This window comes from Diplotaxodon limnothrissa, linkage group LG11 (assembly GCF_057381915.1).
Source record: "Diplotaxodon limnothrissa isolate DT_005_m linkage group LG11, D_limnothrissa_male_GT1.1, whole genome shotgun sequence".
Taxonomy (NCBI): Eukaryota; Metazoa; Chordata; class Actinopteri; order Cichliformes; family Cichlidae; genus Diplotaxodon; species Diplotaxodon limnothrissa.
In genome coordinates, this window is record NC_140606.1 from 26,235,236 (window position 1) to 26,262,660 (window position 27,425).

General features: G+C 39.3%; 3 protein-coding genes and 2 non-coding genes across 7 annotated transcripts in view; all 5 read right to left on the reverse strand.

The window, feature by feature from the left end:
• Positions 1-8,202, reverse strand: part of ncapd2 (non-SMC condensin I complex, subunit D2) — a 21,794-nt gene extending 13,592 nt beyond the window's left edge. For all 3 annotated transcript variants that reach the window (XM_085365495.1, XM_085365494.1, XM_085365496.1), the window contains exons 1-15: positions 8,085-8,202; positions 7,462-7,537; positions 7,326-7,384; positions 7,019-7,194; positions 6,413-6,558; positions 5,781-5,908; positions 5,483-5,606; positions 5,194-5,341; positions 3,222-3,419; positions 3,012-3,146; positions 2,842-2,929; positions 1,632-1,839; positions 1,373-1,491; positions 478-678; positions 183-357 (exon numbers count right to left, since the gene is read on the reverse strand). In XM_085365495.1, coding sequence (XP_085221621.1) covers positions 183-357; positions 478-678; positions 1,373-1,491; positions 1,632-1,839; positions 2,842-2,929; positions 3,012-3,146; positions 3,222-3,419; positions 5,194-5,341; positions 5,483-5,606; positions 5,781-5,908; positions 6,413-6,558; positions 7,019-7,194; positions 7,326-7,384; positions 7,462-7,537; positions 8,085-8,202 — 2,099 coding nt within the window. The remainder of the gene's footprint in view (positions 1-182; positions 358-477; positions 679-1,372; positions 1,492-1,631; positions 1,840-2,841; positions 2,930-3,011; positions 3,147-3,221; positions 3,420-5,193; positions 5,342-5,482; positions 5,607-5,780; positions 5,909-6,412; positions 6,559-7,018; positions 7,195-7,325; positions 7,385-7,461; positions 7,538-8,084) is intronic.
• LOC146622896 (small nucleolar RNA U85) lies at positions 2,468-2,753 on the reverse strand. Its single transcript, XR_014906592.1, has one exon. It is a non-coding gene; the product is annotated as a small nucleolar RNA U85 (small nucleolar RNA).
• On the reverse strand, positions 3,514-3,840 carry LOC146622897 (small nucleolar RNA U85). The gene has a single exon (XR_014906593.1). It is a non-coding gene; the product is annotated as a small nucleolar RNA U85 (small nucleolar RNA).
• Positions 8,203-9,429: 1,227 nt separating the features above from the next.
• Positions 9,430-17,561, reverse strand: ing4 (inhibitor of growth family, member 4). The gene is made up of 8 exons (XM_085365497.1): positions 17,516-17,561; positions 17,025-17,096; positions 15,889-16,055; positions 15,664-15,778; positions 15,458-15,569; positions 15,204-15,348; positions 9,788-9,849; positions 9,430-9,681 (listed from the first exon to the last, which is right to left on the reverse strand). The coding sequence occupies exons 1-8, from the start codon at positions 17,550-17,552 to the stop codon at positions 9,642-9,644; spliced, it is 750 nt and encodes a 249-aa protein (XP_085221623.1). The 5' UTR covers positions 17,553-17,561; the 3' UTR covers positions 9,430-9,641.
• A 3,653-nt stretch (positions 17,562-21,214) lies between these two features.
• On the reverse strand, positions 21,215-27,331 carry nop2 (NOP2 nucleolar protein homolog (yeast)). The gene is made up of 16 exons (XM_085365498.1): positions 27,247-27,331; positions 26,607-26,734; positions 26,469-26,511; positions 26,325-26,389; positions 24,944-25,332; positions 24,462-24,672; positions 24,154-24,353; positions 23,893-23,982; positions 23,238-23,325; positions 23,013-23,153; positions 22,786-22,925; positions 22,604-22,693; positions 22,374-22,496; positions 22,183-22,280; positions 21,968-22,104; positions 21,215-21,873 (listed from the first exon to the last, which is right to left on the reverse strand). The coding sequence occupies exons 2-16, from the start codon at positions 26,710-26,712 to the stop codon at positions 21,458-21,460; spliced, it is 2,337 nt and encodes a 778-aa protein (XP_085221624.1). The 5' UTR covers positions 26,713-26,734; positions 27,247-27,331; the 3' UTR covers positions 21,215-21,457.
• Positions 27,332-27,425: the final 94 nt, after the last annotated feature.

A 27,425-nucleotide genomic window follows, 5' to 3' on the forward strand; every position in this document is an offset into this window, starting at 1 on the left:
CAAGGAGGGAAGAAGAAGTCTTTCTAGAAGCAATACTTTCTATTCTTAACCATCTTAGAGAAGCGTCCAGCATTTATTTTGTGTTAGCTTAGTTATTTTTAACGTCATAATGCCAGTACACTTAGGACATGAAAGAATGGGTAACTTATTCATAACTCAAATATGTGTGAGGTCTTACAAACCTGATGGTGTCTCCCTGGGGGTTCAGATACAGACGCCTGTAAGCGTGAATGACTGCATCTTTAATTGCAGCATCAGTTGACCAAACCAGAGGCAACATTTTCCTCACTCCACTGATAGAGTTAGCGACACTGAACTCGCATACCGTCACACAAAACTGCACAGCCTCCTGGACCACTAAAAGAAACAAAAAACAAACAAAAGAAAAAAACAGCTGAAGATTCTGTTAGATTAAAAAACTTTACAGAAATCTACAAGATTACATTGGTTTACTGTGTAATGGATACAGCCGTCTACCTGAAGTTGTTTTCCAGTACAGCATGGTGTTGATCACAGAGATTGCTCTCTCTACTTGTAAAGCGAAGGTTTCTGTATCTTTCAGGTACTGCACCAACATCTCTTGCTTCTTCAGCTCACCATCCTCACCCTCTTTCTCTGGTTCTTTCTGTGGCGTCGGTGGCAAATTCTGGTTGAGCTCGGAAGTGTCATCATCAGAGCCTGAGGAAAATGTCAAGTATTGTACACTTAAGATCAAATGGGCGTTCAATCAACCAAGTTTAAAACGTTGTTTGACTGCAGCTCAACTGTTTATGAAACTGTATGAGATAAAAAATAAAAAAAAAACGTTCCAAATTAAAACATAAAACCGAACTGCCTACCACTTTCCAAGTCCTTTTTAAAAATAATAATAATAATAATAATTTGGATGGGTTCAAGACGAGGCGTGTGAAGTCTGGGCACATATTGTATTGTCTGGCACAGGGCCACCAATAGCAAACCCTCTCACCTTTAATTACATAATAATAATAAAAAATGTAGGGTTTTTTTCCAGTTGCAGCAGATGGAGTTACAAGAATGCTGCAAATGAAGACATTTGGTGTCATGGCGTACATGCTAGGTTCTTTTTCATGTTCTTTACGCAGTTTCTGAGCCAATGATGTGTGAACGGGTGGGAGTATTTCCCAAAGTAATGTATGCTAGGAACCAGCGAAATATTGCATTGTAAAAAGAAAGCTGATGTTATTCACTTAAGTGGTTTTAATGTCATGGCTGAATGGTGCACATTACAAATGAGACAGCTGTAAAAACACCCCCCAGGGACAAAACAAAAACATGTTTATGTTCTCAATACAACTTCTATTAAATGTCACCAGGAAGAGCAATTTTCAGACACACTGAGTACAACTTTTACCTTTGAAAATCAGAGCCAGTGTGTCCATCATATTCTCAGGTGTGAGAGTGGACAGAGAAGTAAACATCTCAGATTCTGGGAAGCAGCTGTGAGCTCTTATACTGAGCTGCACAGCATCCCTGTAGAATGCAACACAAAAGAAAAGCCCCATTAAAAAAAATAAATAAAAAATGAAAATTGTAGGCTACTGACAGCAAGGGAGGAAAAAAATCCTCCAGTTAGTGACACTACACAGGCCTCCACTGGTGATTATCATCACCTGTACTTGTTGACACGGAGGTACTGAGCTATCTTCACCGCGGTTGCTCTGTCGTCTTCTGCCTCCTTTTCCTCCTCCACCTCCCCGCCTTCCTCGTCCTCCTGCTGCTCCTTCTCTTCTTCGCTTGTGGGCTCCAGTTCTTTCCTGACAGTGACGAGGAGCTCAGGCACCATAGCAGCCCACAGCTCAGATGCTTTAATCACTGCCACTGCCGGGAGGGAAAGAGAAAAAAATAAAATAAATTCAATGGTGATGACTCAGCTTAGACCTACAAAGAGAAAGAGAGAAAAAAAGAAAATGAAAAAAGTAAAAGTACAACAATGTGCCAACAGAGATTAAAAACAGAATAATTTAGCAGCAGGACAAAATGGTAAGATGATTGTTGTTTAGGCCAAGAATTTAGTAAGGAATGGTGGGCTCCAGAGTCCTCATATTTAAACTTGTCATTCTTCTAAAGCTAATAAAAAATTTAAATGTTCTGATTTCTGGCAATGTAGTAAACTAGTTAATATTTTTCCCCATTGTGAAAAACAGATTAAACAAACAAGAACAGATTTCTTCAAAAGTTTAAAACAAACAAACAACTTATCTAAAAATAAATATTATAGTTCATCATTTATGCTGTATTGCTATTCATCAAACCAATTACAAAACGTATTTCTGTTTTCAGCATGAATATGGTTACATCAGATGAAAGACATCTTAAAAAAAAACCATTTTGTTTAATAACTGGATCTCACACTTAACAGATGTTTAAATTCTGAAACAATGGTTTGTTTTCTGTTTGCTTGTGATGACATACATGGCATGCTGAATTTAAGCGAATTTCTGAACTTGGCCCTCAGATTACCAAAGAAACAGCTCATGGCTGACTGAACAGCAGTGAGAGCTGGGTGAACTTCTTGCCCCTTACACACAAACACACACTGTGAGCTTCATCCTCGTGGTTACTCCGCTATAACTTTAAGGGAATAATTCGAGTCGAGCCAAGTCACTGTAGGCAGGCCCTTACAGCAGAGCAGGAATCCTCCTCTGCACTGCCAAGATTACCTGCCAGTCAAGGCAAGAGGAACCCAGCTCTCATTCAGCAAGCTCATATTCGCCTTGGTCTCATCACAGGGCAAAATGTGAATTAGTCTTAAATAATAAAATAAAACATCAGGGGAGATTCATAGCAATACTTATGAATAATCACTCAGGTTTTGTTTACCAGGTGCTGTCCCCTCCAGTTTCTCTTTCAATTCTCTGAGTTTAGAAGTCTCCTTCTCCAGTGGTTTCTTCAGATCTGCGCTGCTCAGCTGAAAGACAAGATAAATATTCTATTATATCAGGAAACCTGAAGAACACCTGCTATTTAGAGTTTGACGCATAGTTATTTACCTTGCAGCTATAAGGATTGTGTGCTATGAAGGCAGCCAGCAGTTGGATGGAACTCTTAACCACATTTATAGATTTGTCCATCAGCCGTCCAACAGCAAGCTCCATCACCTCGCTATACCGACACAGGGGCAGCGCCTAAACACAGATGACTTATGTTACCAGGAGCAACAGCATTCTTTTACAAACACAATAGCTGATGAGCAAACCTACTTTGCTATTGACGATGCGTGTGTAGACCTGCAGTACACGTGTTCTGACATGAGAGTGCGAGTCATGCAGATGCTCCTGCAGTGTGTCAAAGAAACGGTCACGGTCAGCTCTACCGGACTCATCTAGCCCATCACCGCACAGGACCCTCACAAGGATCTCTCCCAGCACCTCACAGACAGCAACACGCATTGTGTGACTCTGGGAAAAAGAAATGAAAAAGGTTGGAAATTAAGAATTTCAGTGAAACAATCTGTTAAATCCTACAAAAACAGAAAAACCTCACTAAGAACTCTGCCCTCAGATTACCAAAGACAAAACTCATGGCTCACTGAACAGTAAAGAAAGCTGGGTGAACTTCTTGCCTTTTTTAACACACACACACACACTCAGCACACAAACACACACACAGACATAAGACACACGCTGTCAGCGACAACCCAGAAATTACTCCACTGTGACTGCAGAGGAATAATTTGGGTCGAGCCAAGTCACTGTAGGCAGGCCCTTACAGCAGAGCAGGAATCCTCCTCTGCACTGCCAAGATTACCTGCCAGTCAAGGCAAGAGAAACCCAGCTCTCATTCAGTAAGCTCGTATTCGCCTTGGTCTCATCACAGGGCAGAATACTCTGTTCTGCTTTTAACGATAATGTACTTTGATTGAAATAAAAAATGCCCTTGAATTTGCAGTTTTAGGACACAATCATTAGATAGCTTAGAAATAACTGAGAAACAGTATTTTGCTGAAAAGTTGGAAACAGTAAAAACAGACGTGAAGTATGCAATGGCAGATTTAGACTATATGATAAAGACATGATTATGACCAAATGTGAATGAAAAAGGGAGTCTTCAAGGGTCAAAATGGGTGTAACACATGCTCTGTGCTCTCACATAATGCACTATAATGGATGAAAACTGACATTACACCTGCGATGCCTTGTGGGTTTCTTTCAACTGCACAGCTGGGTACAAATCATGACAAAAACAAAGGACTGACATTGCCAATGTATCTAGGTATGAAGTGACAGAAGACAGCCAGTATCATGCAGAGGTCTATTTAGATTCTTTTCCTGTAAATCCCTAGCAAGCAACCTTCCAACAATATCTTGTACACTGTGAAAGACACGAAGCATGACTGAAAGAGAATTAATGTGCAGTCTGTCATGGCTCTCAGTCACAAAAAGGCAAGATTCATGACTTTGTAATTGCCGAATCTGACACAGTGACCATTGCAACAGAGAAAAATAGTGTAAATATCTGAGCCAATCATTACCTGTTACTCTGAGTAATGTAAGCACTATATAAAATTTTACTAGAGCTGTAAAGACCCTTCCTTGTCTTGTCTTAAAAAAATGTATTGTGCCCAGTGGTGTGTTACCCAGCCAAATACAAGAAACAGTGTCTCCTGGCTATAGCAGAGAATAATAAAGTGAATGCTGCTTGCTCATCCCACACTGTTATATTCCTTTTTAATCTTGTGTTTGCATTACTTCAAAAACCAATGACAACCCACTTCTAAGACAGGATCTTGACAACTGTAAAAGAATTGTAGATGTCAACGTCACTTTTATTTCTATAACACATTTAAAAGCAACAAACTTGACCAAAGTGTAATGGATCTTTTCCCAGTCTGTCCTAGACCAACAAAACTACATAAAACTCAACACAGGACATTAAAAAAAAAGCACTTAAGAAGCACAAGGAGCAGAGGTTTGTGATGATTTAAAACTGCCCACTCCTTGTGGGCTCACACAGGGACAGTTCCTTTAATGAGCAACCCTGTTGCTCACACATCAAGGCTGTCACTGTGATGAGTCATTAATATTAATTGGTGCTGTTTTACATGATCACATAGACCTCTAATTAGCAATTGTTTATACCCAATCAATATGGCAGGCAGCCTCTACTTATGTAAGGACAATAATTTTCTTATTCATGAGCTGCAATCAATTACTCACTGTTCGGTGCTCATACCTCTCCTTCCAGGTGTGTGATGAGAACACTGATGTTGGGAATCATCAATTCAGGCACCAAAGCACTGACTTCTGAGAGGAAGGAGGCAAAGGCTTTGACTCCCGACCCCTCTCTGGCCAACTCCTCACTTGACTTCTGACCAATCTCCCTGAGATAAAAAAAAAAACAACAACAAAAAAACAAAAACAAACAAAGACAGGAATTTGTAACACAAAATAAGACTTCACAAACAGATTCACGAAATCAAGCTGCATACTGGATACTGTATACACACAAAAATTGTACAGACCGTATGACTTCTCCTATGATAGCTCTGACTCCGTACTCTGTGCTCCACACAGACACAGCCTGGGCAAACACTGATGACAACTGCTCAAAATGTTGAAGCATCTGGATCACTTTTACACCAGCACCTGTGACAGTTTAGAGGACAAATAAAAAAAAACCTTACAAGTCAGCTATGTCTCCCGAAAAGCTGAACACCTTATAGTGGCCCCCACCACCACCATTTACAGACAATATTCTCAAAAGTGACAGGATTAATTTGTTTCCTCGGTAATAGGACTGCATTTGTCTGACCAACTCACCCAGGAGGTGATTATATTTCTTAATCAGCAACCCCAGGAGGTGGATTACACAGTCTCTGGTGGGTTTACTCTTGACATGGCTGATGGTTGGGTTCTCAAGGAGCTTGTAGCAGCAGCAGGTCACACAGCTAAGAAGAGATAAATGTGTGTTTTTTTATATATTAGATTATGGTAATACCTGGATGAAAAGTTACCAAAAATCCACAATGAGTAGTAGACAAGGTTTTGAATTCATCAGAAGCATCAGATACACACAGTGCATGTTAAAAGCTGAGGTAAGTGCTGCTAGGAGTGTTGTGAGTGTTAAACTACCACATAAATGTCTTCTGACAAACAATTTACTGAATATCCTTACTGAGAACCATAAAACAAGTGGAAAGTGAGGAAATGTGCATAACGAAACCATTACATTGGGCAATTTACCACAGTCCAAATTTCTTCTAACCTTATTAGATATTGTAGATTATTAATGAAGAGTCACACATCTTTGTCATAAGAGTTCCAATTAAGCTACAGAGTTCCGAATGCTCGGAAGTGATATGGATAAGTTGTAAATGACACCAACTAACTGAATTAAACCAGCAAAACGTGATACTGTATTCTCTGCCAGAGCTCTCCTGACAGCAGAGTACCTGATGAACTCTTCCTCCACCAAGGAGAGGCTCCACAGTGAACGGATGTCCAATTGGAAGAGCTGCACAAGTGCCTGTAGCACCTGCTCTCTTTCTGAGTCCCACTGCACAAGTCCTTCTCCACATGCTTTGCCTTTTTTACCACCCTGTACAACATAAAAAGAGCAGTTAAGCTTCATAGATGTTGGACTATAAAATCTTTAATATAGTATTGAGATCAAGTAAATCACAATACATGTCCTCAGATTACCAAAGAAAACAATTCACACCAGACAAACCAACTATACAGAGACTGATAGCCTCTTGCTAGCTGATCATTATGCACACAATGGCAAACATCCACACATTGTTTGACAGCTCCTGCTTATACTACCCAATTTCTCTTGAAGTGGCACAGCATAGAAAGTGTCAATTTCACTCTGGGTGGGCCCTTACAGCAGTGCAATAACACTCTACCACACAACCAAGAATAACCACATAACAACAGGCTAGAAACTCAATCTCTTACTTTGACTGAATCATAAAGCTAGTTAAAGCTCATCAGTGGACATTTATGATAACAGGCATATGCAAAGAACCCTTTAGCTAAGTAAGCAATGAGCATACCTTCCCAGGTGCTGTGACAATATTCTGCCTATAGGAATCACTCTCCAGGTTCTCTGTGAGTTTGCAAAGCAGGAAGACGCTCATTTTAACTGCGTTAAGTTTTTCCTTGCGCTCTGCAGCTGACAGGGAGGTGGAGACAAGGATGCTCGGCAGTGAAACAGACAGCCCACTAACCACTGAAAGGCAAGGGTTATTTAAAAAAAAAAAAAAAAAAAAAAAAAAAAAATCAGGTTATGTGAGCACATCAACAAATCAAAGTTATCAATTTAAACATCAAGAAAATATTATTTCTTTAAAAAAAAGCAACCTTGTACTAGTAATTCCAGAGTATCTTCTTTAACAGCCAGATCTACCGCCTTACAGTGCCTAAAGAAACAAAGACAGTTGTTTTGTACAGTAATAGTCACAATAAATAAAAGTGGGCAATACATGAAAACACTTACTGCAGCACACTGTAGCCAGTGTCGAAGTGCTCTAGTATACACAAAGGCCCCTGACTCCTTAATGCTGCCTTGAATTCTGTGTGAAACAGAATTTTAAAAAAAAATAAACAAATAAACTAGCACAATCATCCCCAAGTATTCGAAGAGTGACAACATTTTGTCATTTTGGGTAAAAAAATCAAAACAAAAAATGCAAGTACATAGGTATTTTAATTAACCTTACTTGGGGGTGTGGTACATGAGCAGGAATCTTGGGAAAGATTTATATAATTGTGTCTGAGACTTAAGTAGTGGCTCGACCCATCACTGAAGTCGAGACTGTTTGTTTTAGGGGATGGTGATATACACATAAGAAGCTGGGTGCAATCCAGTACTATAATTATTTTTTAATTTTAGCTAATTTCCATCTGCAGACCCTCTGGCAGGTTGGTGTTACACACAAGTTAGTAAAAAGATTCTTAGCGCGGGACAATTCTTGGATGGTAATGACTTGTTGGAGGTGTTTGAAGAAAATGTGATGCCTTCTGTGCAGATGTTCTACATTTTGTTTAAAAAAATAACCCCCCAAAGAACAAAAAAACCCCAAAAACTATCAGTGACCTGCCTACATGTTGACAACTTACTGTTGAGACAGGACGGGAGCTGTTTTGCGGAGACCACATCCTGAACGACGTACTGGTTGATCCCCCCAGTCTTCACAAGGTCCCCCACGCACACAGGTACAAAGAAGTCCCACGACATCCCTGAATCATTAAGACAGCCTTTATTTGTATGTTTAACTAACTTAGCTCCTGTTGGGAAAGAATTTGATATTACTTGATATCTACTGTTTTACAAAGCGAGATAGTCGAATATTCGACTAAACACATTTAAAATTTAACTCGTTCTTGATCCTACCTAAGGAGCTAAAGTGCAGCATAACACTCTCTAAGACACTCCAGCCCATGTGAAGAATTACTTCTATTTACCAAAGACTAACATTTATTTTTGTGGGTTTAGCTAACCAAAGCAAAACAGCTACTGCTAACGCAGTTAGCGGGCTAATTAGCAGGGCTAGCTCAGTATCTTGTACGCAGTTACATTATTGAAAAACGGAAATGGCTTCAACAACAAACTACCAACTTCTTATAGTTTATAAACATAAAGCTCACCCGTAACAAATGTACTCCTGTTAGCCAAACTCTGGACCTCTGTAGAAACACGCGTAGCCTGTTAGTATTCACCGTCTCTAAACGGTCTAAATCCAGTAAGTTTTCAAATTTGTCCGAACATCGCGCCAAAGCGGCGACACTCTGACGTCACTTGCCCCCGCCCACGTTGACATGCTGCTGTTTGACCGAACATTGCCACCTGCCGGACGCTCGGGCACACTACAGCACAAAGTCAGAAACTTTACAAACCACAATTACAAACGCAGACACACACAAAGGACAGAGAAAAGGTTTTTGAGGTAGTAGCTGTATTCAAATGATTGAAACACAATCACCCCCTCTCCCCGGTACCAATATTTCAGCTACAGAAATGACAATACTTTAAAAAAAAAATTCTTACTTCCTATGCAGCACTCAGTCAAATGTTAAAATGAAATGGTTCAATTCACTACCACAGGTGACTAATACTGTCAAGGTGCAGCATTTTTTTTTTTGTAATTTGCCCTCTTCTTATATCGAAAAATTAAACTAGTGTTCCAAGGCTAAGCACAAGAAACTAACCATATGACAAAGCATCAAATCATCCATGGTCTTTTTTTTTTGGAAGAAAATATAATTTTGTAGTTGTACATGTGAATACGGTATAGAGTATCGTGGAAAATTCAAATGTCATACCATTATGGGCAGTTATAGTGTTTATTAATCACTCAGAAGATAAAATGTAAAAAAAAAAAAAAGTCACAAAAAGAGCACCAAAGGTAACAACAAAAACTCAAAATTAGTGTTAACCATTAAAAAAAACCAAACAAAAAAAAACCCAAAACAAAACAAAATTTAAATACATTTGTAACACTTGGCTCCTTCAAACACTCTGCATCAGACCAAGGCAAGTACGTAAACCGAAATTTAAAAAGCACCAAATGTTAAGGAAGATGAGAAACAAAAAGTTCTAGTAACTAATGAAGAAATATTCTTCTCATTTTCCATCTGATCAGAGTCCGTGTTTCGTTCCAGGACAACCATTTGTTCTCACTTCCTCTTTCTGTCCTGAGAGCACCGTGGACAGTACCTGCATAGCATAAATGAAGAGTGGTGAGGGTGCACACTTTCAACACTCTTATTGAACACATTTGTGAAATTAGATCACAGTCTCAATTTCTTTTAGTTTTGTTTACCATTTGCCTCTCGGTTTGGTTGTCAGCCCCACACATGCGAAATGGAACCACTCAATGGAGCACTGGAAAAAAACAAAAACAGACAAAATACTGGTAAGTGTTGTGCAAGTGAAGCAGTTGGGACAGACAAAAATCAAATTTTTCTAGAACACATGATGGAGAACAATCTGTTCAAAAAGAGCCATCACATGTAATATTCACAGTGTGGCTTCTGCTAATAAATCAGTCACACTGCCATCTGGGCTGCAGCACCTTAATTTATGGTTAGCATCTTGGAAATGTATGTAAGAGAGAGCCTGTACATGCACTTTATAAAGTATAACAGACACATAATACCATTTCAGCTTCTATTTTTTATTATTAATCTGATTTAATGCTCGCAGAGTCAGCTCTGTATGATACAATTATACTGTCGTGACCTTTTTTGATATGTGGATGGTATTTATTGATATTAAAATAAATAATATCATTCCTTCATTAAAGGGACCAGTGAAGGTACCACATTTTGTGTGCTTTATTAAATGTCACAAAGGGACACACTGTCATTTACTCACTTCCAAATGCAACCTCTCTTCCTTTGTTAAGATGTACAGATGGCTCTTTAAATCTGATAATAGCAGGGCTCCATCCACTTAAAACGCCATTATAAGCAAATAAGTAACAGGAAATTAGAACTAGAAGGTGATTTACTACATATTAAACCACTTTCCACAATCCTCTGGCTTTGCCTTTATTGCATAAATGTGCACTCACCAGACACTTTAATAGGTAGGCCTTGCTAGTACCAAGTTAGACCTCTTTTTGCCGTCAGAGCTGCTTAGTTCTTTGTGGCACAAAGACAAGGTGTTGATTACGTTCTCAGAGATTTTGGTCCGAAATGACATGATAGCGTCACACAGTTGCTGCAGATTTGTCAGCTGCATATCCATGAAGCTCCACGATGGTGATGATGTCACATTCCAAATCACTTAATTCAACTTTCTTCCACATTCTGATGCTCAGATGGAACTTCAGCAGGTCCTTGACCATATTCAATTCAATTTTATTTATATATCAAATCAAATCAAATCACTTTTATTGTCACATCACATGTGCAGGTACATTGGTACAGCACATGTGAGTGAAATTCTTGTGTCTATATATATAGCGCCAAATCACAACATAAGTCGCCTCAAGGCGCTTCATAGATACAGAGAAAAACCCAACAATCATATGACCCCCTATGAGCAAGCACTTTTAGCTACGTGCATTGAGTTGCTGTCATTGGCTGGCTAATTAGTTCTTTGCATTAATGAACAGCTGAACAGGTATAAACTACTAAAGCAGCTGCTGTATTTTTTTAATGCAGCCTCATTTTCTTCTCTTTTTTATGCTCCTTTCCTTGATGTGTCTGATTATGAACATTCTTCCCCTGTAGAATAAGCTAAAAACTGACAAGACCAGACATCTTGGAAAAAAAAGCTTTCCACATACCAGGGTTCATACGTCTTTTTCAGGGTCAAATTCAAGCACTTTTTAAGCACTTTCAAGGTCCCTTTTCAAGCTTTTCAGATAACATAGTTCAATTCAACATATAAGACTTTAAGAATGCACAAGCATCTACTTAAAATCTATTGAATTTATCATCTGTGATATTATTATGTACAATTCCAATGTATTTTGTTCATCTCCCTTAAATAAACAGGCAGCCTTAAAGTATGAAATATTCATATACAAATACACATATAAATGTGTGTACTGTCTCAGTGGCTGATTGTGCCCCACAGGTCTCGGTGTGAGCTTGAAGACATGTATGAGTTTTAAGTAGTTTAATGTGCAGGTGCTGAAGATAAACACATTTTGAATGAAAGCCGGGGAACTGATGGCACAGAAACAAGTGGCTATTCTTTGTGACCATATGGATCGGTCCTTCATATTACCATTATTTCAAATACTCCAAAAAGCTGGGGTCCAGGGTATAATTGGCCGTTTTTGACTACTTTTGATTTGGCCTCTATATTTCAACTTTAAAAACTGTTTATCTTGCCAATCTGTTATTTTCTCATTTTGACAAACTGTATCAGCACAATTTATCTAAATTCAGACAAAATTTAAAATACGAGTAGAAAGTGATATTTTTGACTGCAAAAACCACAGGCATGTTTAACGAATCATTTTCATAACTTGAAATGCAAATAGAAATTGTACATTTTTAAAAATATGCACAGGTTTTGCAAACAAAAAAGTTATATGGTACTATTTACCTAAAAATGCAGCCAAGGCTGAGATGTTTTTTATATAACCATTTCAAACTATTTACAGAACAATCAGGTGTTCTGCATCAAATAAGAAGGCACAAAAATTATTTATGCAACTCCAAAAAATAGTTTGTGTCCACTATAACACAGATGAGAACAGTACAGGGATAAACCTGCAGGTCTGACAGCAGGTGTGTCACACAGCGTTTACACTGCAATCTGCCTTTGGTGGCTTTTTTGCAGCTACTGTCACATTTACTAGTAGAACTGACACACAAAACAAAACAACGACTACACTACACACTAACTACACAAGACAACACACTAACATGAGACTCCAAACACGGTAAACCTCACAAATTTCTCATGTATCAAAACTGTCTCTCTCTCTCTTTCGCTCACTACTAAAACTTCCCTCTCTTCCCAAACAACCAAATGCCACATGTTGCCATATCATTTTTTTTGATTGGTCAACGTGGTACATTTTTCCACCAATAGGGAAGGAGTGTTTTTTCTTTTTTCACCAATGACTGTTGTTTTTCACTCACAATCAAAGCGTGTTTGCTAGCGCTCTCCTTAGAAAAGGCCGTTTTTACCGTTTCTTCCTGGAGTAAACGCCACTGTTTTATTAAAAACAAAAAACATCGGTTTTACGTGGCCTATCAACACAATTTAAACACTGGTATATAGTTTGAAGTCCGCACGTTCGACCCAAGTTGAAATGGAGACTCTGGGTCTGTCGACCCCAGAGGGTTAACCAGAAAGCCAAGTTAGCTAGTTATGTATCAGGCTAATGTTTAAAGCTTTCACTTGAGTAAATTAACTCATATGACTGCTAAGTAATGTTAGCTAAGTTCACAGCATATTCCATAATAGCGCTGCCATACTGCATCACACTCAGTGCGTTTCAATCATTTCTCCAGCGAGTTTGATAGCTAGCAAAATAATAATCATAATTTTTTAAAAATAGCATGTGTAACGTACACGTACTGGAAAATTATTTACTAGGACTCACCTATCATGCGACTGGAGAGCGCAAACTCCGCCATTGTTGTTTTCCATCAAACACTTATTAAAACAACGACCAACAGGTATGTTAGCGCACACATCCCCGACTGTCCGAGGGAGGGGCGGGGTCACATATTGAAACAGACACAAGGCAGCCAGGCGGGGAAATTTTGCCTCTACATTTTGCGACTCATTTTATTTCTCTATCTGATAAGAAAACTGTTCAATCAGATAGTTATTTGTGGTGAATGAAATACAGTTACACTTTCAAGCACTTTTAAGCACCACATCTGAAATTCAAGCACTTTTCAAACCTTGAAAAGACAACATTAAAATTCAAGCATTTTCAAGGATTTCAAGCACCCGTACGAACCCTGACATACTGTAACTGGTTAAAACAAACACATGTAACTGCCGCCAAGTTAAAAATATACCGACCATAAGCACTAAATGAAAAAAAACAAAACTGTTTCCCTGTGTTTGGTGGTTCCGAGGACATCAGAGGGATGTGTGTGAGTATTTCACTATAACCAAACCTCTTTTAATTTGGTTCGTATTGAAACAGCAGAACAAAACTCAAATAAAAGTGGGCAATCATTAATATATTTAATTTTGTTATTGCCAAACAAAATGGGATCAGTGGATATGTGGATAAGGACAGCACATTGAACCCAAACAACCGGACATCTCCCTCTCAAGTTCAGTAAAGACAATAAAAAGGGACATTTCATCTTATGCCAAAAGACAACTGTCACAAGCTAAATGAAGCAACTGCAAAGAAAGCATCCCAAGACTCTCTGTGGTCCAGCCTCCTTTGTGTGTTTACACAGAAATGCTCTTTTCTCCAGTGAAAAGAGCCAGAAAACACCAGAAAATATATAAAGCGTTCAGAACACCAGTTCTTGTTTCTGTTACTCTGTATGATTTGCCTTTATATTATGACACTTGAAGTGGGTTATAAAATTGATTTGGTTGTGCTCTGCGACCAGACCTTATCGTTTGGTCTAACTCCCAAAAACTTGCGTACGTCATTGAGCTGACGGTACCATGGGAGGAAGCAATCGAGGAAGCATTTGAGCGTAAGAAGCTGCAGTATGCCAACTTGGCAGCTGAAGCAGAGGACAGAAGTTGGAAGATCAAGGTGCGCCCGGTGGAATTGGGGTGCAGGGGCTTTGTTGCCAGTACAACAGCAAAACTGCTTAGAGAGATTGGGATCAGACAGGCACAATGACAGGCTATAAGAGAATTAGCTAACACTGCTGAGAGGACCAGTTAAAAAGGGCTGACTTCACTTGGGCAGCAAAGGCAGTCCAGCTAACTGTGAGAGAAAAGAAAATATTCCGCTCTTCTTCCCTTTTCTAGGAGGCAGTAGGGAGGAAGAGCGTACAGCCCGATCCGGCAGGGAGGTGTGGGAAGCCAGATCGTGCGCCCCCCTTCCGGCTCTCCTCTCTGCTCTCTCCTATCTTGTCCCTTTTCTCTTACTTCTCTCTATCACCTTTTCTATCCCTTTGAAGAAGTGAGGCTCCATAAATGCTAAAGAGGTAAGTATTATTTCTCAGTTGCAGTGAATAGATAGGAGAAAATAAACTGTAGAAAACTAAACAGAAGAAAGAAGAAGAGAAATAACAATTTAACATAAACTAGTGACACACTCCGTGGCCTGAGCAACCCTGGTAGGCCCTCATTGGACGAGGGTGTCTAGTGGTAATGGGCGAAACACCTGATGAATCCAAGGTCCACTACTGACGATGTGTCCCAAATCTTAATATGATAATCTAGATCAAATCTCTAATCTACCAAAAAATTGCAGATTTGCTTGGGTAAAAGACCGAAAGTTTTTTTTTTCTGTATATGTCTGAAATAAAGATACAATACAATACAAAAAAGTTGAGGCACACAACGATATGTGTTGCTGGTAAAGTTCCTGGGCTGCCTTTCCTCAAGATTCTCTCCATTCAAAGAAATGCATTATCAGGGACTATAACATCTAGTCCTTTTACTGAATCATTACTTGTGCTCTAAACCATGTACCCTTTCAAATTTTATAATTTTCTAAGCAGGTTCACTGTACAAACGACAACACACATTCATCAACATTAAATGTAAATGTCCATACCAATCTCATGTGTCCTCTGATTGACTGTAAGAGGGCATTTTAATACAAAACTCACATCAGTGTTGTCACAGCCGATCATCTCGCCATAGGAGACCTGATGACATAGGCAGTAGGTGGGCTCGTTGGGGTCCACTGGCATATCCAGCACATCGGATGGGTGCACGTTCCCAAAGTTGGAAGAAGGGCTGTTGAATTCTCCTCTGATGATTAAAAAATGTTGTATGTGAGAAAAAGAGTATGACACTAACTTAAAAGGAAAAAAAAACAACAATGACGAGACCATCAAAAGCAAAACAATGCACAACGTACGGCTGAAGGAGTTTCACTTTCTTCTGTGCACTCTTAGGACTGCTGTCTTCATCTGAACTCTTCACTTTAGACCTCGTTTTAGCTGCCTTCTTCTCCTTTTGCCTGGAATCTCCTGGGATTACAAAAGCATGCAAGACACGCATTATATTGAGTTTGGATTTACTTAACTGAGCACATAACTGTGGGCAAATACAGTGTTAACCCACCTTTCTTCCCCTTACTAGAGGTGGAATCATAGTCTGTGCTCTCGATTTGCTTTTCCTTCAGGTCAGCCTCAAACCGAGCCAGATCCGTGTCCAGACGTCTGATGTGTTTATCCACCTACACAAAATTCAGGCCATGCTTACTTAAATACAGGGCAGTGTATTTTTCAAGTTATTTTCTCCCAATAAACATGTATCTAAAATATGTTTATTTTCTAAGATACCAACCATTTCATAGGTCTGCATGGCCAGCTGCACCTTGTCATCTCCAAACTCCTTGCATTTACTGTATGACTGCTGGATCTGCCTCAGTATGGACAGCTTTTGCTCAGAGGAGAGAGTCCGGGCATTGGCAGTGTATTCTTTAGCCAGAGAGTCTATCTGGCCTTTAAGATCTAAACAAAAATAAAAATAAAAAATAAAAAAAAAAAGATGAGAAGAACTTCTAAACAACGCTGTCTGTAATTACAAAGATAATTTTAATACCTCACACAAATAAGTCAAAATGTTTTTGAAAATAACACAATTGGATATTCAGTTTTCTTATTTAACAAGCATAAAACCAGCAACCTAAAACAGTAAATTATGATCTTAAGGCTTCAAAAATGTTAATAAACTTTTGGGTTCTATACATTCATCTTCTTCTCCTTATCTGTTTCTGGTTGCTGGGGTGGCTTGAGCCTATCCCAGCTGCCAAAAGCAGGATACACCCAGCACAACACTGACAGACGGACAACAAATTTAGAATCACCAATTAATCTAACTCCATGCATGTCTTTGAACTGTGGGAAGACGTCAAAGCACCCGGAGAGAACCCATACAAGTAAGAGGAGAACATGTAAACTTCAGGCAGAAGGACTTCAACTGGATTTAAACCCAGGACCTACTTGCTGTAAGTAGACAGCACTAACCACAACCAAACCTTTAAAAATGTTTTTGCTTAGCACATATAAATACATAATAACACACCTAATTGTTTTCACTCTGTATAATTATTATTGTTATTATTATTAATATTATTTTTATTTATTTTATTTTGATCATTTATTTGTTTTGGGGTTTAAAAATAATATTTAAATAAAGATGACTTAAAAATGTTATTATGTGACTCCTCATCACACATTAAGATAGGGTTCGAGCTGTGTCAATGTAAGAGCACTAAATAAAAATACATCCAAGTGTTAAAGAAGAACAAGACAAATAATAATAATAATAATAATAATAATAATTAGGGGCTTTTTTTCGTTAGTAATCTAATGATTCCTCGGACTTTCGTTGGGGTCCCTGTGTGGGGGTAACCCATTTACCTCCATTTAAGGACCGTGTTTTGTGGGTTAATGAAGATCCGTGTTCACTGAGCTTACCCTCTGTGCGTTGATCTAGATCCCTCATCAAATTAAAGTTCCTCTGCAACTCGAAGGGCAGGTTTTCTATGCCTGGTGTGGCAGGAAGGCAGGAGAACAAAGATTTTTAAGACATCAACACGAAACAATGAAATAACAACACTGGCTAGCTCAATCTAATGTCTGAAGTGATGCTTTTTCGGTTAAGCTTTAAAATTCTCAAGCACCCCATTAAACAACAAGTGGCACAAATACAGCTGACTATGAATGCTAACTGCATTTAACTTGTGCCAGTAGTGGCAATACAGGATGCTTGCGAGCCTTTCTTTGCTCCCTTGCGACGCGCTATTCCAGCAAATAGACTGAGCCTAAACCGCTAACCGTTAGGAAACCGTTAGAACATTCCCTTCCGCGCTGAAGCTGATCAGGAGATACACTACACAAAGAAATTAAACTATAAAACGACTAAGAATGTTTTTCAATGCGTCAGAAACACATGCAAATTCACTTACTGTCCAAATAATGCTCCAAATACATTCCCGCCGCCATCTTGGAAAATGTAAACAACACAGCTTCCGGACCGAGATAGAGCTGATCTGATTGGTTATCTCCAGAGCGCACCCAACACCGAAGGAAGAATCAACTGCCATCCAAAGTACGGCCAATTACAGGTGTAATACTCAAATTATCATATAGGTAATAAACAATAACAGGTATGCAAGAGCGTCCAAGATGTACTCCGTTTAGAGATGGTCTTTTGTATTTTTATCAAGGTTATTATAGTTAATCTATATTATAGTTACAGGCCTCTCAAATACTGCACAGACTTTTTTAATGACCTCAGTGAACTGCTGTCTGTGATCTGTGTTGATTTTGACTGTGTAATTATTGCTGGGGATTTTAACATTCATGTGGACAACCCTCAGGACAAAGGGACTAAAGACCTGAGTAACACTCTGGGCAACTTTGGGCTGACTCAGCATGTAACAGAGGCCACACATAATAGAGGACACACTCTTGACCTACTGATCTCCAAAGGCCTGAGCATTTCAAAGGTTACTGTGTCTGATGTGGGCCTGTCTGATCATTACTGTGTTTTCTTTGAAAGTAAAATCTCAGCCCACACAAATATCTCAACAACAGTGATCACAAAACGGTGTATAACTGAACACAGTAGTGCAATTTTTAACCAGGTCTTCCCATTAACACCTGACCTGTCCAGAGGGTCAGTCAATGAGCTCGTCAATAGCTTCAATGCTAACATGTTAAATGTAATGGACACTATTGCTCCCATTAAGGTGAAGGTTATCTCTGGAAGGAAAAAGTCTCCATGGAGAAACTCCACACTGGTGAAAAATGAAAAAAGAGAGTGTAGGAAAGCTGAGCGCAGATGGAGAAAAACAAACCTCCAGGTTCATTATGACATTTATAAAGAGAAACTTCACAATTATAATTTACAACTGAGGAATGCAAGGAGGTCCTACTTCTCTGACATCATCACTAAAAACAGCCATAATGCTCGGGTCTTATTTTCTACAGTTGACAGGCTAACAAACCCTCCTGTGTCAGTGGCAGCTGAACTTCATTCGACCATGGCCTGCAATGACTTTGCCAAATTCTTCACTGAAAAAATCCAAAAAATTAGACAAGCAATTGGTACATCAACAGCAGATCCAGGATATGTACTGTGTCCACCAAAAAACTGTTTAAACACCATGAAACAGTTTCAACCTATTAACAGCAAAGACCTGGAGGACATCTTAGGTCAACTGAACTCCTCCTCCTGCTGTTTAGATGTCCTGCCAACAAGTTTTTTCAAAAAGGTCTCAAAGACTTTAGAGTCAGACCTGTTACAGATCGTCAACTTTTCTTTATTATCAGGTGTGTTTCCAGAATCACTAAAAACTGCTGTAATCAAACCTATACTGAAAAAGGACAATCTTGACAAGACACAAATGAACAACTACAGGCCGATCTCAAATCTCCCGTTTTTAAGTAAGATCATTGAAAAAGCAGTTTCTCAACAGCTCAGTTACTTCTTAAAACAGAATAATTGCTACGATGCCTTCCAGTCAGGTTTTAGACAGAACCACAGCACTGAAACCGCTCTGACCAAAGTGTTTAGTGACATATGTCTGAATACAGACAGTGGAAAAATGTCAGTCTTAGTTTTACTGGATCTCAGTGCAGCATTTGATACAGTTGACCACAACATATTACTCAAACGACTGGAGAACTGGACAGGTCTTTCAGGAACTGTACTAAACTGGTTCAAAACATACGTAGAAAACAGGAAATACTTTGTATCAATAGGTAACTTCACATCTGAGCAGACAAGTATCACATGTGGAGTTCCCCAAGGTTCCATCTTGGGACCCCTTCTGTTTAACATCTACATGCTCCCACTGGCACAGATTATAAACAACAACAAAATAAACTATCACAGCTATGCAGATGACACACAAATATATATCACAATGTCACCAGGAGCCCGAGGCCCTGTACAGGCTCTTGGTAAATGCATTGAGGAAATCAATGACTGGTTGTGCCACAATTTTCTCCAGCTAAACAAAAACAAAACTGAGGTAATAGTCTTTGGCGCCAAAGAAAAACGATTACAGGTCACCAGAGAACTTCAATCTATACATCTAAAAACCACAAACCAGGCGAGAAATTTGGGTGTAGTGATGGATGCAGACCTAAACTTAGAAAAACACATTAAGACAATAACAAAGTCAGCTTACTATCACCTCAAGAATATATCAAGGATAAAAGATCTGATGTCTCAACAGGACCTGGAAAAACTAGTCCATGCATTCATCTTTAGTAGGCTTGATTACTGTAACAGCATCTTTACAGGTCTACCTAAAAAATCAGTCAGACAACTACAGCTCATTCAGAACTCTGCTGCTCGAGTCCTCACTAAGACCAAAAAAGTGGACCACATCAGTCCAGCTCTGAGGTCCTTACACTGGCTGCCTGTCCGTCAGAGGATAGACTTTAAAGTTCTGATGCTGGCCTATAAAGCTCTGAATGGTTTAGGACCAAAATACATCAATGACCTCCTGACCCAGTATGAACCATCCAGATCCCTCAGGTCATCTGGATCCGGTCTTTTATCAGTTCCCAGAGTCAGAACCAGACACGGAGAAGCTGCATTCAGCTTTTATGCTCCTTATATCTGGAACAAACTCCCAGAAAGCCTCAGATCAGCTGAAACACTCAGTTTATTTAAATCCAGGTTGAAGACTCACCTGTTCTCAGCTGCATTTGAATAAAGCACCAAATCCACACTTTAAGCTTAAATTTCAAAACTTACATTTAACTACTGATTTTATCTACTGTTCTGATTTTATCTGTTTTGATTTTATATACTGTTGTTTGTTTGTTTGTTTGTTTGTTTGTTAATTAGTTAGTTAGTTTATTTGCTTGTTTTAATCAATTTTAAATCATGCTTTTTATTTGTTCTTGTTTCTAATGTCTCTGTAAAGCACTTTGAATCACCTTGTTGTTGAATTGTGCTATACAAATAAACTTGCCTTGCCTTGCCTTGCCTTAATCTCAACTAAAGAATAAAAAAATAAACGTCTTTAGGTGACTGAATGAAAATAAATAAATGAAACAACCTTGTGAAATTACAACACATATTACAGGAAATTTCTTTATATTTTCTGAAAATGTGAAATAGATGCAGCAATTTACTGGAACACATGTAAACATAAGTGGTGATGATCTGAACCAAAAATTTCAAATTTGGATTTGTGAGTCTGTAAGACCGGTTTCCACTGATTTTCAGTCCAGTTCTTGTCTAATTTGGCATACCTCAGCTTTTTCCCCATTTCCCTTCTTTAGACAATGGAACGGTGGCCGTCGAGAACTGCTGAGACTTCTGATGCCCCTTCAGCAAACAGATGGATTCAGAAGGACCTCTCAGGTCCCAAGTCAAGTCTTTGCTGGATTTGTTAGTTTTTTAAGAAAATTACTTTTAAACACTGTTCATCTGCAGTAGATTTTTTTTTATACCCACCACTCCTCCATTTGTCCAATTTCCTCTAATTTTTTTTAAGGACACACTGCACTAAAAGAAGTTTTTAACTACAAGCTTTTTGAGAATAATCTGATATGTTTGGACACAACACTGTTTCATCCTTTGAGTTAGGTGCCTCTTTTGTGTGTGAATGATTCATAGGTCAGTATTAAATGTTCTTAAAAGATTTATTTCTCACAGGATTATGGAAAGCATTGAATCTGTATACAGAAATAAAAAAAAGAAAGCTCCAGCTTTAGTAGGGGCATTGTTTGTGAGTCCAATCATCAGCACGCAGCCATGTTACAATCACGTTTGACACAATTGCTGCACAAACAGAGCAGCTTCATCAGACAGAGGTGGATCCAGGTGTGTAACAAAGCTTTAATATAATCCAAACATGCATTTAACACACTGTCACTTTTGTTTATTGTTTTTGCAACATGTGCTTCAACTTGTTGAATTTATTCTTCCCCATTCTGTTCTTGGCCTTCATGGGTGTTTTCCTCTTTGTGGCCTGCTTTTTCTCAAACCTGCTTCCTTCCTTTGTGTCAGCTTTTGATGCTTTACCATCATCTGTTGCCTTCTTGGCTTCTGTGCCCTTCACAGTTTCTCCATCCATCTTGGCGACTTTTGCCTTTTTTGGTCCAGTATGCAACTCCTTTTTGCCTTGTGAGTTGATGATTGCTTTTTTCGTGACTGCTGTTCCATTGGCTTTGTTTTCTTGCTTCAGGCCGCCTGCCTTGTTGAGGACAGTCTTCTTTGTCTTGTCGCTCTTGGACCTTTTCTCTTCAGGAGCTTCTGTGGCCGCTGTCGTCTCAGGAGCCTCTGCCTTCTCATCTTCTACAACAACAACAACAAAGACAGATGTTACTTAGTGATGAAAGGGAAAATATCATGATAAACGTAGGCATGAAGCTATGACAAAAACTCTTACCATTCCCTGGTGGTGCAGTTGGAATAATGTTGGAGAACTTCTTCAGCTTGGCCACAAAGAATCCATCCATGTTGTGGGAGTGAGAGTAAAATCGTCGCGTGAGTCGCAGAGTTGGATGGAACCTGAACTTTTTGAAACTAAAAGAAGGAAAATATTCATGTTTTATTCAATTTCTTACTTGCTCCTAAAATAATAACACTGGTTATCCAACTTACTTGGTGAAGCCTTCCTTGCCAAAGTCGAGTCCTGTGGGAACTAATTTGACGTTTCTTTTCTTTAAAGCGTAGTCCACCACCCATTCATTCTCCTCCACCTAGTTGAAAAAAAATGCAATCACTTACCAAGCTCGTCTGATATTTACTATGTTTGTACATAAATTTGGTAGAAATTCAGAGTTTCCACATACAGTTATTGAACACGTGCAGTAGACCAGATATCCTCCCGATGGGGAATCAGCATTGACCGAGTCGATGGCAGACAGAATCAATTCTTTCTGCAAGTGAGCACAACGATTGATATCCACCTCATCCTGTCAGTGAACAGAAGGGCAAAAAGAAACAAGTATTAGCACACTACTTAAAGCAAACAGACGTGTGTGTATATAAAGACAGAAAAAGTTTCTTTCTTGGTTTTTACCTTGCTCGTCTTCACAGCTGGATCTTTAGCAATGACGCCTGTGCCTGAGCAGGGTGCATCAAGCAGCACTCTATCAAAGCCACCCATGACCTTAAAGCAGAATTCCAACAGGTCAAAACATTGGAACTGTAATAAGGCTTAACCCCACAGATATTGGTGATCTACACATTTAGACAGGATACCTTTGGGAACTCTCTGCCGTCATAGTTGCAGACCACAGTGTTGGTGACCCCCAGACGGTGGATGTTTCCCACCACACTCTTCAGTCTTTCAGCATTGGCATCATTAGCCACTATTACCCCCGTGTTTCTCATCAGCTGAGCTAAGGGTGAGAACATCTGCATAAGGACTCCACTATTTTTAAGGGTGAAATGACAACATAATTTGCAATAAAGGCAATACATCTTACCAATATAGGTAGTCTTTCCTCCTGGAGCTGAGCTCATGTCTAATACCAACTCTCCCTCCTGTGGAGACAGCGCCATGACTGGCAGAAAGCTGGAGGCTCCTTGGAGCATGTAATGACCGGCCAGATACTCCGGAGTTGCACCTAGTTAACATGTAAAGAAGCTGCAGTCACACTCAGCATCCTTAATTGCTTAAGTTGGTCACTTACATAACTTTTGAAACCTACCTATAGGTACTGAGGAGTCATAGATAACCAACCCCACTTTAGACCATTTCCCCAGTGGATCAAGGTTCACTCCTCTGTTGATTAAAGCCTAAACAAGGAAAAGCACAAACAAGTGAATTCAATATGTAAAGACTTGAGTTTCCTCCTGTCATTTAAGTAGTTTTTCCTTTTATGACAACTTGGTGAGTGTTTGAGAAGTTGGCCCCTCCCACAATAAGGGTGACCACAGCCCTCAATAGGAGGCCTATGGCACCGCTCCCTCTGTGCAACAGATTTTAACCCAGCAACCAACATCCAGCAACCAAGTATCAACCAGGCAGGGGATGCATCACATTGGCAGATGTCAATGACTGCTTTTTAGGCTTGTGAGACTTTGCTTCTTAACTCCATAATCAACAGTAAATCCATTAATACATATAATATATATGTAATATTCTATAGATCTTCTTCTGAAAATGCTAACCTAAGTACAGAATTCTTCATCCTGGCTGCCAAATTTTTGTTCAACAAAAACAATTCTATATCACAACAGATACAATCTTTAAAGCAATAAACTACCAAATAGCTAACAGTCATGACACACATTATGTATTTTAACTTGTTAAAACATTCTAAATGCCAATTTTGTCCATGTCTCTTAAGATCAGGCACCTACCTGTGCAAGGTCCCGCCTCCTTGTTTTCAGTGTATTGGTTCGAATAGTGACAGGTCTATGAATTTCATTGGCCTCGAGGAAATCAACCAGCTGTAAGGCAGAAAGAAAATATAATGTTTGGAGTCAAATAGATATTCTCAGCTAGACCTTGCATGTTTAAATCAATGCATCCATGAATTATTTTAAATCAGGATTTAATGAAAAAACATACAAACAAACCCAAAAAAAACAAACCAAAACCATGCACGGAAGAAAACACACCTCTGAAAGAGGGAATAGGTCCATAAATTTTTCAATGAGGAACTCGTTGTAGCTGTAATAGGTGCAGAGATCTTTTTTCAGAAGTGAGATGTAGTCTGCTCGGTCTTTCCCCTCCTCTCTTTTTGTTGAGAAATTGCACAGGAGGTCAATGTTGTCCTTTATCCGCTGATAGATTGCCTTCAGGTCTAGAGGCAGAAGTCCTAGAAAATGTGGACCAAAAAAATACGTTTTGATTGTTTGTAGAAAATCAGAGAATTTCTTTTTGCACATTTGCTGCTCTAAAAGACAAAAACTTCACTGAAACTCACCCTCCTCTGGTTTAGGAAGCCTGAATTTATCTTCTTCGTCAATGTTTGTTTTTAGTTCATCTTCTTCATCCATGTCAGCATCAGATTCCTGTTCCTCCTCCTCCTCGTCATCATCCTCATCCTCTTCATCATCGTCATCTTCATCACTATCAGGAGCCTTGGACTTTTTCTGCTTTTTTTCTTTCTTGGCTGCACGTTCAATGGGAAGAAGCTGGAGGTAGAAAAAAAAAAAAAAACAGCTCTAAGTTAACCAGCCTCTGCTACAATGTTCTCTTAAAAATGTAACTGTAATAAGGCCTAGTGCCACTGAAAACAGAATACTCTCCCAATTTTGTAGCTCATAAGTGAAAATTTTCTAATAAAATGAGGCTTCAAACTTCACATTTCCAGGCTGGAAGAATATTTCGTTTCAGCTTCTGAATAAAACTAAAAAAAAAATTAAAAAATTAAAAAGGGTAAAAAAGGTTAGAAAGAGCACATACATCCTCTCCATCACTGTCATCTTCTGCTGCTTCATCGCTGTCATCCTGAACACCATAGTCATCAACCATGTCATCATCATCATCATCATCATCATCATCATCATCGCCTTCATCATCATCATCATCGCCTTCATCATCATCATCATCGCCATCATCATCGTCTTCATCATCATCATCTTCATCATCGGCCTCTTTTTTCACTCCTTTTACACCCTTCTTCTGCTGGTCTTTGCCTCCCTTCTTTTCTACAACCTTTTCTTCCTCTTCCTCCTCCTCATCATCATCTTCTTCTTCCCAGTGTTCATCACTGTCATCCTCACTTTCTTGTTCATCAATCTTGCGCTTCCTCTTTGACGGTTTCAACCATTTGCTGTTCTCATCTGTGAACCCTTTAGGGAGAAAGAAAGAAAGACAAAACTGTAAATATATGTGTATTTATTCATTTATTTCCTTGCTGAAATCATGACACATACAAGATGCATTAATAATCAATATCCATCCCTCCCTCCATTCCCTTTCGGTTTTCCTATCAGGATTGTGAGTGGACTGACGACTGGACCAAGCTGTTAGCAAGCCAGCCGAGAGATGCAAGCTCAAAAGCCTCTGGATAGCTCCAGGACCTCTTCCCAGTGGAACGGGCTTGAAACAACTCACTTAGGAGGTGCCAAAGAGTCTTTCTGGTGAGATGCCCTAACCACTTCAACTAGCTTTTTTCCATGTGCAGGAATAATGGCTCCACTCAAAACCCCTCCTGAATGACCAACCTCCTCACCGTGAACTTTAAGGATGAGTCCAGACAGCCTTCAAAAGGAGTTCATTTCTGCTGGTTATATCACCAATCTTATTCTTTCAGTCACTACCCAAAGCTCACACAACAGTAAACCAGTACAGGAGCTGCATAACTGCTAACGCACCAATACTTCTGCTAGTCTCCTGCTCCTGTCTCCCTTCACTCATAAACAAAATTCTGAGGTTAACAAACCAGTTTCAGTAACTTGGGATTAGACTAACAAGGCCACCTCCTGATCGACATAGCACTGAACCCCTTGGGCCCCTCCTTCAGGTGGTGAGACCCAAGAGGATGAACAGCAGATGCTGCCAACGAGCCGCGGAAACCTCAATCCGGGTGAAGTAAAATGTTTCAATCCTTGTTTTTCCATAGAAGGCTTATGAATCACATTTAGTCTGGCTGTTCACCTTGGACCATTATCCCTTGCTGATATTCCCATAATTGCCCTTGATAATCAATAATAAACAACTGCTTACATAGCTGTAATGATACTGGAGAAGGATGGTCCATCAAAACAACAATCTCATGCTTGCATCTGGGCAAATATTTAAATCATGCGTTGACCAGACTGAGCAAAAGTTAATTGTTTACCTTTCTTAGGCTTTTCCTCAGCAACATCTTTGGGCTTTTTCAAACTCTGGATTCTCTTTGCAGCTCTGAAACATTTTAACATGAATTAGGAGCTTGTAAACACATTTGCTTTATGTCATGTTACATCCTCAGTCCACCTCTTACCTTTTTCTGGCTCTACTTGAGAGACGTTTTGATCCAGTGTCCTCTGCAAAGTTTAAATATAAAAAATAACACAATGTTGACAGCGTGTTTTACTAAACCTCCAAAACAGAAACTTTTGACTTGGAAAGGGATAGTTACCATCAGTTATAAACTTGGCCAACTCTGTCTCTGCTCCCTGCTGCTTCCGGGTTTTTTTACCCGGACCTTTCTTCAACTTCTTGGAGGGATCCAACTTCCGACCCATGATTTCCTTCTACACAGACAGTCTGAAAAAGAAAACACAGCAAGAGTGTTTTAAAACCCTAAGACAAAACCAAAAATACAGTATATTTGAAAGAGAGGAGCGTCATTGAAGAAAAAAAGTAAAACTGTTTTGGATGGAGATCTGCGGGAAAGAAAACCGTCCAACATCAGTACAATAAATTCAGCTCCAACACAACCAATGCTCTTTATAATTATAAGCAGTGATTAAATTATGTAGTGTTACAGAGAGGGTCTCTTTACTGTTGAAACAGTAATAAATATGTTTGGTTATAACAAATGATAAACCGTTTATTACAAATTCTCCCACTTCATCTGCTGGGGATTAAACTGTTTAAATATTAATGTATGATCAGACTGTTATCAAACAGCCTCGTTAAAAACTTGTGACCAGTTTCACAGCCATTACCTGACCGCACAGTTTTAAAAAGTATACCCTTACAACTCAAAGCTTATCGCCACTGAACCGCTCTTTAGCTGCAGCGCGAATCGCAGCATCGATTCTTCAAATACTCACCAATAAACCGGATACTTTAAGGTCCGCAGACACTAATTATAGTGTGATTGTGGAGCGATGCAGGACGAAAATTTCTACACGTGAAATTTCCTTCAACACGTTGTAGCGTGACATCCGGCGCACAATAGTGACGAAAGGGTGGCGCGCGCAGAACGAGGGCGCTGAGGAAACACGTTTTA